Source organism: Leptosomus discolor, chromosome 9 (genome assembly GCF_034619465.1).
Source record: "Leptosomus discolor isolate bLepDis1 chromosome 9, bLepDis1.hap2, whole genome shotgun sequence".
NCBI lineage: Eukaryota > Metazoa > Chordata > Aves > Leptosomiformes > Leptosomidae > Leptosomus > Leptosomus discolor.
Window position 1 is genome coordinate 28536344 of NC_141399.1, and position 12952 is coordinate 28549295.

Below are 12952 nucleotides of genomic sequence, written 5' to 3' on the forward strand. Positions count from 1 at the left end.
TGCTTGGGAGGAGTGTGGGAACCCAACTACCTGATAAGCTATTCCACATCCCATGCTCCAAACCATCCTATGATGTGAAGGTGCTGGTGCGAAGGAGCTCTGTTCTAATGCTGTGTTGTCAATGCTACTGTATATGGTTGTGTTCTTGCTTTTCTTTCTAAAGCAAGGAGGAAAAAAAAACCCCAAGCACAAAACCCCCAACTGCTGGAGAAGCAAATCCTGCTGGAAAGCAATTTCTGTTGAAGCAGATGTCAAATAGATCACCTGGAGCCCAGGGTAAGACTCAAGTAGCTTCCCATTGTTGCCCTCTTCGGGTTTTTCAGGTAATTAAGTGTAGTCGTATTAGCAAGATTATTGGGACCCACAAGGCTCTGCGGTGGCGGGGGGGGGGGGGGGGGGGGGCGGTGGGTGTCCGTGTGGACTGGGCAGGTTCCCGGTGGGGGGCGGTGGGTGTCCGTGTGGACTGGGCGAGTCCCCCGTGGCGCAGGCGATGCACGGCCACGGCTCCGGCGGCAGAAGCTCGCACCCCGGGGGAGCTCTCGGCGGCCCGACGCGCGGGTCCCCCGCGCAGCAGCAGGCGGCGAGGGTGCCTCCAACCTCGGAGCGACAGAGAGGAGCCTGGGCCTGGGGTGCCACCCAGGGGCAAGCGCTGGGTACTGCAGCCCGCTCTCCCCGGCCGAGAGCGGTGCCCCCGGGGCGGGGCGGGCCTGCGGGGTGACCTGCTCGGGGTCAGGAGGACAAGAGAGCGCCGGGGCGGTTTGCAGTGCGGAGGACGGGGCATCACTAACGCCTGGAAACGTGGAGGGCCGTGGTGCTTTGGCAATGGCCAGTTTGGGACAGGAGAGTGGGGAGATGCAGCTTCTTGGAGAAACCTTTGGTTCTAGCGCCTGCAAGACTATCTATTTTCCTTGCTTGGTTTGAAAGTGGTGGTTGGGTGAGATGCTGCCTTCCTTCTCAGCCCCCCTTCTCTGGTCAGAAATCTTCTTGTGCCCCTCCTGCAGCTGCCATATGGCATCTTTCCTCATCTTTAATGGCCAGATGCAAATCTGCTATTAGGCACAGGTCCTTCAAAGCATGTTGAGAGGCTAGTGCTGCTGCGAGCCCAGTAGGGAACGCTCCATTAAAAGCAAAGGAGGAACAAGTTTATTTGAATCAGTAGCTCCTTCCATATTGTTATGCCTCATGTGGGCTTCAGGCATGAAAGTTTGTATGTGAGCTAGTTGAGTAATAGGGACTTAATTTTTCTATGTGTAGAAGATGAAAACAGGGAAGGTGAAAGGGAGGAATTTGGCAAGGAGCTGGAGAGGGTCTTGTGCACTTGAGAGGAAACATGCAGGAGTCCTGCCTGCTGCAGGGGCCAGGGCATGGGATGTGGTGATACCAGCTGGGAGCTCTTACTGCTCAGAGAATGCTGGGAGTGTCAGCAAACCCTGTCGGTGGTTTATTGCACAAAGCCTCATGTACAGCCAGCTGGGAACTTTTCCTTGGTACAATTTTTTTCATAAGAAAATAAGTAAACAAACTTCCCACAGGAAATCTCATATGTTTTCACTGAAGGTGGAGCAATATACCGTAAGTAGAGTCACATCCATCCCGCTACAACAGTGGTCTAGCGATTTATAGCACTGGCTGGAGCTACGGTATAATTAAGGTCAAAATTCTTAGACTTCGGATGTGACCATGTGCATCTGTCTTTTCTTGCCTCTTTTGCCTTCTGGTGCCAGGCTAAAGGAGGAAAAGTTGATACTCTGACAATTACTGAATGGGAAAGCATCTTCTTCTTGTGCTGGATGTATTTAATGGGCTAAATCAAAGAAAAGTTCTGGGTCAAAGCAGAGATCTCACAGTGAAGGTCCAGTGCAGGGCAGGCAGGATAAACCCCAATGCTTTCTCAAAAGAAGCAAGCAAGCTTTCAGAATAGTTTCTGTTTTATAAAACACTCCTAAAAGTTTCCGACAGGAGCCAGAGATGCTAGCTTTAACACATTTTTTTGTTCCTGCAATTCTTTTTGCTCTTTTCAATTGCTTGGTTTCTGTTTATTCATTTACATGCTTTTGCTTCCAAGGATTTCTAGCTGTGTCAGCTTTGTTCATGATGAAATATATTTATTTTTTTAAACAGTTGAGCTTGCTGCTGCCTTCGTGAGTATGCATTGTCCTTAATCTCAAGGATCTCCTTCAAATGTCTTTCCAAGCCCAGACTGCATCTTCAGGGTCTGTGGTTTTTAATGAAGTTTTTCTTGTATTCCTTGCAAGTTTCATTTTTTGTGGATAAAAAATGTAGCCACATGTTCTTCCCGAGCATGCTGTGTACAACTTTTTAAGTATTTCTATTGCAGCTTCATCGTAGCACAGAAGCAATTTATTTGGGCTCCCATTCAGTGTTTAAACAGGTGGTGGCATAAAAGTGGAAGGAATATTTTCTGCAAGTATCCAGAGGAGACAAGGCTCTCCTTCATATAAACTTTTCACCAGTTTATATTTTTCGATGGAAAAAGTCTAATTTTGCAGGGACTTTAAAAAAGTTGCTGGGGTGGGTTTTGCTTGCCTGTTTTTTACTTCTGTCTTTTTCTATTGTAGACAGATTTCAGAGAGGAATGCAAAAGCAAGAAACAAACTGGAGATTTTTTTTCTGCTGCTTCCCAAACTATGTGAAGTTGAGGAAAGTGAGGATGGTGCTGAATGCACAAACAAAATGGTGAAACATCACAACGAAAATGTAAGCAAAAATGTATTGACCGTTGAATACTTTGCACAAATCTAATCACAAATCTGACAATCAGGAAACTGCAACGTGTATGGTTTTGGTGTGCAGCCCCAGTTTGCCCCTTCACTGGTGCAACAGCAAAGGCTGGTCTTACTCTGCACTCCATGGCAGGTTTCCCTTGTCAAAATGTGCTGGTTTTTGTGTTTTCAGCACTATGCAAAGGTTTATTTCTCTCTTACCTCTAACCAGCTTGGGATAATTCCTCTAAGGAGGGGGCAAATGTGGTGTGTCTGCCACATATTCTGTTGTTTCCTTCTGTGACCGCTCAGTAAACGTTGGGCATGTCTTGTGGCAATTATTTGTACAGTGATAATTGCTGAAAATTTGGTCGTCTCTGCAATGTTACCTAGGCGTTCTTGCTTTTAGAAGTCAGGTGAGAAATCGCTGAAAGCACCTTGGAGAAAAAGCCAAAGAGCTGTAAAGAACAGCATGCCTTAGACCTGGCTGTGCTGCCACCAGCCCACATGGCTGATATCAAGGGCAGAGCAAGGGTAGCGGGGGCTCTTCTCACTGTGGCTTTAGGAATTAGTAAATTCCTGAAGTTTCCCAAAGGTGGAAAGCAAAGAGACACTGAGGCACAAATGCTGTCTCTGCAGATTGTGTCTTCTGTGGACCAGTAGCCAAAGCCAAGAGAAGACCGTGCTAAGTCTGCAGGACAGATCTCCACAGGCAGACTTACTCACTGTACTTGTGGTGCAATTTAATCTCTGCAGGAAGTCCAGATCTGCCAAGTGTAAACGGCCAGGATTGACTGTGCCTGGTGCCTGACGGATGGGATTTGCTATTGCTACTGCTGTGAGTACCAGGCACCTTGGTTGAGAACAGGTTCTGGAGATTGTGGGGCTGCTCCTGTGACCTATTGGGGCGGGGGAAGGGCTTCCTGCAGCTTCCTGCAGAGCAGAAGGGTTCCCCTCTCAAGGGGCTCTGTGCCAGGCAGGGATTTACCCTGGCAAGGTGTGCTGTCTGGCACCAGGAACAGGTTGCAAATCAATAATCTTGCAAAGGAAAAAGCATCCAAAAAACCCTGGTATTTCTGGATGTGACTACATCAGTGGACAAGGGAAGAGCTATGGATGTCATCTGTCTGGACTTTTGTAAGGCCTTTGACATGGTCCACCACAACATCCTTCTCTCTAAATTGGAGAGAAATGGATTTGACGGGTGGACTGTTCAGCGGGTGACGAATTGGTTGGGTGATCACATTCAAAGGATAGTGGTCAACATCTCGATGTCCAGATGGAGATCAGTGACAGGAGGTATCCCTCAGGGGTCTGTACTGGGACCAGTGCTGTTTAGTATCTTCATCAAATGATATAGATGGTGAGATTGAGCGCACACTCAGCAACTTTGCAGATAACACAAAGCTAAGCTGGTCCAGAGGACAGCCACAAAAATGATCAGAGGGATGGAACACCTCTCCATGAGGACAGGCTGAGAGAGTTGGGGTTGTTCAGCCTAGAGAAGAGAAGGCTGCATGGAGACCTTATAGCAGCCTTTCAATACTTAAAGGGGGCCTATAGGAAAGGTGGGGACAAACTTTTTAGTGTGGCCTGTTGTGGCAGGACAAAGGGTAATGTTTTTAAACTAAAACAGGATAGATTTATACTAGATATAAGGAAGAAATCTTTTACGTTGAGGGTGGTGAAACACTGGAGCAGGTTGCCCAGGGAGGTGGTGGAAGCCCCATCCCTGGAAACATTCAAGATCAGGTTGAACGGAGCTTTAAGCAACCTGATCTAGTTGAAGATATCCCTGCTTATTGCAGGGGGGTTGGACTAGATGACCTTTAAAGGTCTTTTCAACCTAAACTATTCTATGATTCTGTACCAGCTTGAGGAAGGCCGTGCCTTTGAACCTGTGCTGCTGAAGCTTACATGACTTCTCTTCATTGGTGTGCCACCATGGGATGCTTATTTGCCAATTTAACAGAACTGAGTGGGGTGTTTGAAGTGGCTGTGCAGGAGATGGTGAGTGAGGAGTACAGGGAAGGTGAGGATGGAGACAACACTGTGATCAGTGGTCAATCACTGAAGAGAAAGGGGTGTAGTTTAACCTTGGCTTTTATACTGTAAATGAAGTTCATCCCTGGCCATGTGGCTGCTCATGGCTCTGATGCAGCACAGGGATGTCATGAGAGCTTTCTAGTGGAGCGTCACATAGTCTGCAGCAGTATTTGGGCTGTTTGTAATATACCTGCAGAAATGGAAAATTCCCTTTGGGCGGATGGAGAAGGCTCATCTATGTGAGGGAGGAAAGAAAGGATAATAACACTGTGATGGAGATATGATGATGACCCATCAGTGTCTCCCAGCAGCTGAAGGGAGATGGCTCAGGGGTATGGCACTGGTGTGATGCCGTGCCAGAGCTCATCGACAAAATGCAGGGAGACATAACTCATACAGTTGTGTCTCCCTGCATTTTGTCAATGAGCTCTGGAATGGGTCATCATGATGCCACCATCACAGTGGTATTGACTTTTCTCCCTGTGACAAATGAGCCCTTTGCAGGGGTAAATGCAGAGCTGCATTAGCTGAGGCTCAGTACTGTGAGGAGCAGCTGAGCAATAAAATGTTTTACTTGGTGACATTTCTGCCTGCTTCTCCAGCACTGTCTTATATTCTAATAGCAAAGTACCTCGTGTGCTAGCTGTGGGAAGCTACTGCATGTTCACAGGGATGCTGATGGACTGTGCCTTTTCTAGGGACTCCAGATGTGCTGGAACACGTGCAATTTATTCCTACTTCAGCAGTACTCTCAATATCCTCAGTGTGGGCTGAGTGCAGGAAGGCAGCCCTTCCCCAAGAGATCACACATGGCTGTGGCCCATTGGGAAACGGGGAAGACAGAGGCTGTGGTGGGACCATACTTCCTGGCCCTGTGTCACCCAGCACAAGCCCCAGCCAGCCGTGAGCTTGCTAATGTGAGGTTCTTCTCTGCATGTGAGCATTTACATTGCGTTTTCATATTTGCATTTCAGATTTGAGCATTGCCCATGAATGAAAGCATTTATTCATATATAATAAAATCCCTCTATTTCCGTATGAAGCCCACCTGTAATGAAAACCATTGTTCACAAACAAATAGCAAGAAAATAAATAAGTGGCCTCCACTTTGTAATTTAAACATTGTCAAATTGTGGCCATGGAGGTGTCCCATCCCCTCGCAAAATACCACGTGTGGCAGACAAGTGCCAGCAAGATGACCTTGCTGGGGAGAGCAGTGGGCCTGGGAGCCATGCTGGTACCAGCCACATTGCATTTGTCTTCACTTGCCAGCTCAGGTGGCACCATGCAGTTCATCAAGTCCCCTGGACGGGAGACATCGAGCGCTGTCGTGTTGTGAGGGCCCAGGAAGGCACAATGCAGCCCTTCAATTGCTCCCCTGCGTGTTGCAGTCCACCGCAAGAACCAAAGCATCTTGCAGTCGCATTTCCACGGGTTGTGGGATAAAAACACGTACTTCAGTTTTGGCAGTTCAGCGAACAAACGGATGGGGAGGGAGCTGAGGTTGTTCTTGCTCAGGTGAAGGAAGTGCAGCTTGTTTAAGTAAGAGAAAGCAGAGTCTGAGATCAAGGAGATCTGATTGTTGTTCAGGTACAAGTTTCTCAAGTTCAGCAGATGTCTGAAGGTGCAGTCGACAGCAGTGATTCTGTTGGCTTCAAGGTGCATGGTCTTGAGCTGGATCAACCCGTTGAAAAGCTGATTAGGCAAATCAGCAATGAAGTTGTGTCCTAAATTTAACATGCCCAATCTGAGAAGCTTTGTAAAAGCGCCATTTTGAATGATCCATATGCGATTCTTTCTGAGATTCAGATCATACAGGGTTTCCAGGTCCTTCAGGGAATCTCTGCCGATGGCTTCTATGTGGTTGCCCTCCAGGGACAGCCTTGTGAGGCTGGAGAGGTTCCTAAAGGCTTGTGGGACATACCGCATGTTATTGGAGGCTAAATCGAGTCTTTCTAAAGAAGGCAGATGTGAAAATAAAAGTGGGTGGATTTCAAAGATATTGCAGTGGGACAAATCCAGGCTGATGAGGTTTAATAGTCCTCTAAAAGTGTTTGCGTGCAGGTAGGTGAGGCGTGAGTTCCTGCTGAGGTGCAGCTCTCGCAGCTGACTGAGAGCGTGGAAGGTCCCTGGGGACAGGAAAGTCAGATTGTTTCCGTCTAGCCAGAGGCTGTGGAGGTAAGTCAGGTTTCTGAAGGTGTTGGTGGTCAGAATCCGCAAATAATTATTGGAGAGGTTTAGAGAGATGGTGGATGCTGCTATTTCTCCAGGGAGGGCTCTCAGTCCAGCTCTGTTACAGTGGATAATCTCTCCAGGTGCACATTTGCACATGCTTGGGCATGAATCGGAGATATTAAGACTCAGCCCAGCCGTTGCTGCACAAGTAAATATAAATATACCAAGAAAGAACATGACCAGCCACAAGTCAGCCACCACATCTAATACCTGATGGATAGTAGAGAAGGAGGCAAGAAAAAGAGCATGTACCTTTTGGATAGGTGAACCGCCAGCACTGCAGGGTCAGTTGGGCTGTGCTTTTGGTGCACAGTGAAAACAAATTAGCAGGTTCTTCCTGCTGCAGACCAATGGGGATCAAGTCTTTAGGCAGATAAAAGCCGATTAAGTGCCGACCTGCTGTGAAGAGCATTACTGAGAGTCAGGGAGATTGCTCAGCTGAGCATCACGCTCTGACAGTGGTTTTCCCCACCTCCTGCCCTCTACAAACAGCAGCAGGTAACAGACTTCCCTTGGGATCTGTCTGGGAGAGGCTCCTCCTCCTGGGTTGATCACCATTCTCAGGAGCTACTTGGTAGTTTGCTCAAAACCCCTCTGTTTTGGCAGGGTATTTTTGTGTTTTTCTCCAGTTAGGGCTTCAGCAAAGGCAGCTGAGAGCAGCTCTGCCCATCCGGATGCGAGATGAGGGGTGCTTACATTGGTGTGGCTGCACGTGCTGGCAGATGCCCTGGGCTTGGGCCATGATCCAGACGTCAAGGAAAGCGGAGCTGTGACTGAGCCCTGAGCATAGCCCTGTCGATGGCTGTGACTCCTCTGCAGTAAAACAGGAGTCTGTCAGGAGCTGTGCAAGCCTCATGCTCCCTGCCAGTTGGAGGTGTGCGGGGGGATGGTGTGTCCTGGTGGACCCTCTTCTCAGGATAATCCCTGAGCCATCTATGAGTCATAAAAGATGTTCCCCTTGGGCAAAACACAGAGCACCCCAAGGGCACACTGCACTTCCCAGGGTGCTGCCTGTCTCCAGGTCTGAAAATGCTGCTGAGTAGCTGGAGTTGGGCTTGGGTCCCTAAAAACCCCTGTCTTCGGGCCCCTCCCTGGTTTTTATCCTATATCCAGGCTGAAAGGAAAAGTGCAATCAGGGGGCTGATTTATGCACCCAGCAGCCAGGGATCAGCCTTCTGCAGGCTTATTATTTTGCTTACAATGCCAAAAGGACTAGACCTGGGCCTTGCAGCTGATGTGTCAGCAGGGCAACCGGTGACACAATTGCTGTTTTTTGTTTTTTTTTTTTAAACTCTCAATTTTTGTTTTCTCCCTCACTTCTCTACTGGAGTTCTCATGGTTTTGATGTGTTTGAAGCACCTTCTCTCAGCTTCCTTCCTTCAGGCACATTTTCTTGTTCTTAATTTCTTGGTGTCTCAGCTTTTTTTCTTTTTCATGTGTGTTCTTTCTCTCCCCTGCTCTGCCAGCTCTGTACAGACAGTGGCTAACTTGCAAATCCAGACAAATTTGCAGATGCATCATTTTCTCGGCAGAAGCAGATAGGTTTCCTATGCTGTTAAATCACTGTGTTTGGCTTCAGCTCGTTCTGTTTTCTTCATTTTTTTGAGCAACAACCCCCCAAAGAACAGCTTCTCCCTGGAAGCTTGGCTGGGATGGCCACATTGTGTAATGGAGACCATCTTTCAGCTGTAAACAACACCATTTATTTAGTTAGACAGGCTTTGCCTCAGAGTTATTAGGGGACAAAAGCTGATTTTCACCCTGAGAGCAGCAGTGACGGCACCTTGCCAAAGGGCTTGTCCTGGGAGCCCTGGAGGAAGGTAGATATGTGCGCTGCTCATCCCATCCAGTATTTGGGGCCGTGCCACAGATTTTAGTGGGTGAATCTTTGTTTTCTGTATTCCTGGCTCAGCTAGGACTGCTCCTTCAAGAACATCACTTTGGAGGGGTGTCCTGTTGCTGGGATCTCCATGGCTTCTCTTGCCTCCTGCTGCAGCACAGCTATGAATGTCTGTTGCTCCATGACTTTGCCTTTGCTTTCCTGTGAAGGAGACAGGTTTCTACTGGTCTCTGTGCAGGATTCTGCTAGGAATGGTCTCACTTCTAGCTGAAGTTTTGTAGCTCAGGCTGAAGAATATAGATTGCTTGCTCTGGTGTCCTTTTTATTCTACACAGGCTTTATTTCTGGTTGTAATTTCAGCAGTGTTGCCATGTTCTAGCCCTTATTTAAGCCCCATGGGCTCTAATCCTCCTTGGTTTCATATTGGAAATTTTCAGAGACCAAAAGCATGCAGCTCTTAGAGCTCATCATTGCCAGATATTGCTTAAGAGGACTAAAATATAGTGGTGCAACAGGACCTCCTTTCTTCAGAGACTGTAGTCCCAAGGAAGTCCATAAGTATCAAAATGACCAGATTTTTACACCTTGTTGTGAGTTTGGCAATTCCAGCTGCTCCCTGTAACGATTCCATGATGCATGGGGGGTGGCAGCTGCCTTGCCAAGAATTTGACTGTGACTGCTGCCTGAGCCACACTTGCTGATGACAGCTCTGGTTGCAACTGCCCTTGGGGTGGAAGCAGTGCAGCGGTGTGCCATCGCTCAACACCATGGAGAGCTAGACCTTGGCTGGGGGCTGAGTATTGATCCATGATGATGATGATCGCAGGCGTATCCTGTGTGCTGCTGTGACCAGTGCTCCTTTGCAAGAAGTGCTTGGCATTACCTGTCCAGCTTCAGCTTCCTGAGCATCATCGCTGCAGTCAGCAGTAGCCAGCGTCACTACCACATTGGATGCTGCAGAGACGATGTAAAGACATGGTCCTTGAGAAGAACAGCTGCATGATTTTTCTCTCTGGCTACGTTTTTAACAAATGCTTTCCCACTGTGGTCCATTCAATTACAAACATTGAGCTCTTGGGTTGTCATTTCCAGGCTCACCTCTTTGTGCTCTGCATGCAGGGATTTTGGTTGTCTCACTTCATCTGCTAGGAGGGTTTTCTGGAGTGCATCGTGTCTTGGCTGAGGTGGAATCCTTCCGGCTTTAATGGAAAAGCTGATCCACTGCAGATCTTCTATTAAAATATATTCCACCCACTGCATGACCGTAATTGTGTTTTGTCTATTCTTCAGTCACTGATTTATCTGGCAGTTGGGATTTATAGCCCAGCACACCCACTTCAGAAATTGTTTATAGCTGATGTCAAGAGCCTTGCCTGATACTGTAGATTTTAAGGAGGTGTGTTGTCTACAGGATTGAAGTTTAATACAAGCAGTCCAAACATCTACTTTGGGATGGTCTTGCTAGTCTAATGAGTTAAAGGAGCAAGGTTTGCTTTCTTTAAACTTTCTGGTGGGCAAAGGTGGGGTGAGCAGAATAACTTAATAGCTTTGTGGATTAAAAGAAGGATTAAATAAATTGGAATACCCAAATGTCAGGAATATTCTGGCTTCCCCAAAGCATTGTCTAGCTGGTGAACTCTCTTTCATGTGTATCTCAGTATTTTTGGTACATAAGAGAAATTCCTGACAAAAACATATAAAAAGTGGGAAATGATGCTTGCATCATAGCTCAAAACAGCAAAGAAAGGAAGATTTTTTGTTTCTAAAGAATCTGTGGGAAGAGACACCCTGGGTACTATGTACCTTTATAGAACTGGCCATGGAGTCCTAGCCCTTCCTAAAAAATCACTTTGAGACCCTAAGAAGAAATGCGAAGTATAGTCCCAAATCCTTTAAGTGCTGGGCTATATACAGATATATTAATACTAATAAAGCAGAATTTAGACAAGGAGGGAGGTCTCTCCTACGAGCTGTGAGCATTGATGTCTTGAATTCTGCTGCTCATCAGAGCAACAGGTCTGGGAGAAGTAAACAGAAGAAAATTACCTGTGATGAAAAATTGTTCTTTATGAAAGCTGAATGTGGGTTCCTGTTGTGATCTGGCTGAGCAGGTCTCAATTGCTGAAATGCTGTGCTTTGGCCATAACAGTATCAGTGGGATTTAGGCTCTGTGCCCTTTGTGAGCAAGCCCTGGTGCCTGGTGGTTTATCTTTGTCTGGGGCCACGGCTCAGAGCTGTGCAGTGCTCGGGAATGGATCTCTGGCCAAGTCTTGCTGCCTTCGGCAAGGCCAGACATGCTGCAGTGCTCCCCTCTGAGAGCAGGCAGCAGTGCCAGGGCGCATGTGCACTCACTGCCTTTAATAGCAATGGGTGCAGCATGTTTTCAAAGCCACTTATGTGCTTGTTTTCTTTACTACTTTTAGTAACTTGTAAAATGCTTATGGCCAATTATTTGAACAAACAATGTCATGGAGGATAATCTCAGTCTTGGCAGTGCTATCAGCTGGACAAACATCTCATAATAGAAATGCTTTGGAAAAGTTTTCTGTGTGCTGGAGGTGGAAAGCGTGTCCCTCTTCCCTTCAGCCTCTGCCACACTCTAGACACTGAACTGCTTCAAAAACTGACTTCGTCCAGCATGGAAAGCCCATGGAACGGGACCAGAGCGCTCTGATACCATACTCTGATGGGTCCTGGCTGGGTGGCCCTTGTGTTCACCACTGTGCTGCTGCAAAGTGTAAAAGCAGAGCTTTCCTCAGGTCTGCTCAGTGCTTCTGTGTGAAATCAAGGCTCCAGGAGGGGAATGGAAACATTGACCAAGGTCTTCCCTTTAAAAAATGCTGGTAGCTCTCCCTCTTGGCCAAAACACTGGATTTACAGACACCCACTGCCAGAACTGATCATGCTTCAGAGGTAGGTGAGACACTGTTAAGACCCAGCATGCTAAGGCAAGAACCACGAATGCTGGGTGCAAGCAGGACTCACAGTCTTGACCATCAGTTTTCAACTGGTCGCTGCTCACAACTGCTCTCCTCCCTAAGGCCCCAAAAAGGATGCAAGAAAGCAGCCTTCTCTGCAGGAGTGCTCTGGGGCTGGGAAAGGGCAAGGTGGATGCTCCACTCTTACTTGCAAGACCAAGCAATTAATCCCTAAAGAAACCCTTAAACAAACAAATGCGGGAAGGAGGAATGCATATAAAATTTTATGGAGTGCTGGGGGAACCCAGCTGCAGGCTGGTGAGTGTGTGCAAAAGGTCTGTGTTCAGCATCAGCCACCTGGCACAACGGAAATGATTGCTCCCTAGGTGGTGTGTGGGTGCTGGATGCCCAGCTCCGGCTGCCAGCCCCAGGACCAAGGAGTCAGGACATCCTGCTGTAAATCAGCACCAAAGGAGTCAGAGCCATGCTGACCTATGTTGGGTTGTGCATCCTGGGGAGCACATTTATGACAGATTTTTTTTCCCCTCCTGCTTGCTCCAAAAGGAACAAATCAAGACCATGAACACAGTCTGCACCTGCATCCCACATTGCTTTGAGGATTTGGCACACTAGCGAGGTTCAAACTCAAGAGCTGTCTCTGACAGTCTGCTGGTACAGTCAGATACACTGCCTGTTTGAAATATTCCGTCCCTGACAGAAGCACTTCTCTGCAAAATCCAAGGCCTAGGACTTGGAGTGCATGAATCCTTCTTAGGTTTTTTTGCACAATTGATCAGAAGTTGCTATTTGAATTGTGTGTGTGTGTGGTTTTGTGGGTTTGGGTTTTTTTGGGGTTTGTTTGAGGTTTTTTTTAAACACTTCTAGTGACCTCTTTATGTGCATGGGCTTGAAGATAGAAAGCTGCATGTGAACACGCAACAAAATTTCTTGCTTCTCTTGAATTGTTGGGTTTTTTTCATGGTACAAAATGTGCATAAGATCCTTCCCCAAACACATGTCCCAGGAACCACCAGCTCCTCACCATTTAACAACAAACAGGTCTTCTTGTGGTGAAACCTCCCAGCTTTTGTAACTTTGCAGCTAGATGAACAGTAAACAGGCTGAAGACTCTGCCCCTATGCTGAACAGCATGCTGGGCTCTGATGCAGCAGATCCATGTGCTGGATTTA

The 12952-nt window shown here is 47.4% G+C and overlaps 1 protein-coding gene across 1 annotated transcript; it reads right to left on the minus strand.

Annotated features, from left to right (window-relative positions):
• Window positions 1-5894: 5894 nt before the first annotated feature.
• Window positions 5895-7181, minus strand: LOC104350803 (uncharacterized). Its single transcript, XM_009956726.2, has one exon. It carries the CDS (start codon window positions 7179-7181, stop codon window positions 5895-5897), a length of 1287 nt encoding a protein of 428 aa, XP_009955028.2.
• Between the last annotated feature and the right edge of the window lie 5771 nt (window positions 7182-12952).

Excerpts from the sequence above, each read along its gene's own strand:
- LOC104350803 (XM_009956726.2), bottom strand. The coding sequence starts at position 7,181 with ATGTTCTTTCTTGGTATATTTATATTTACTTGTGCAGCAACGGCTGGG.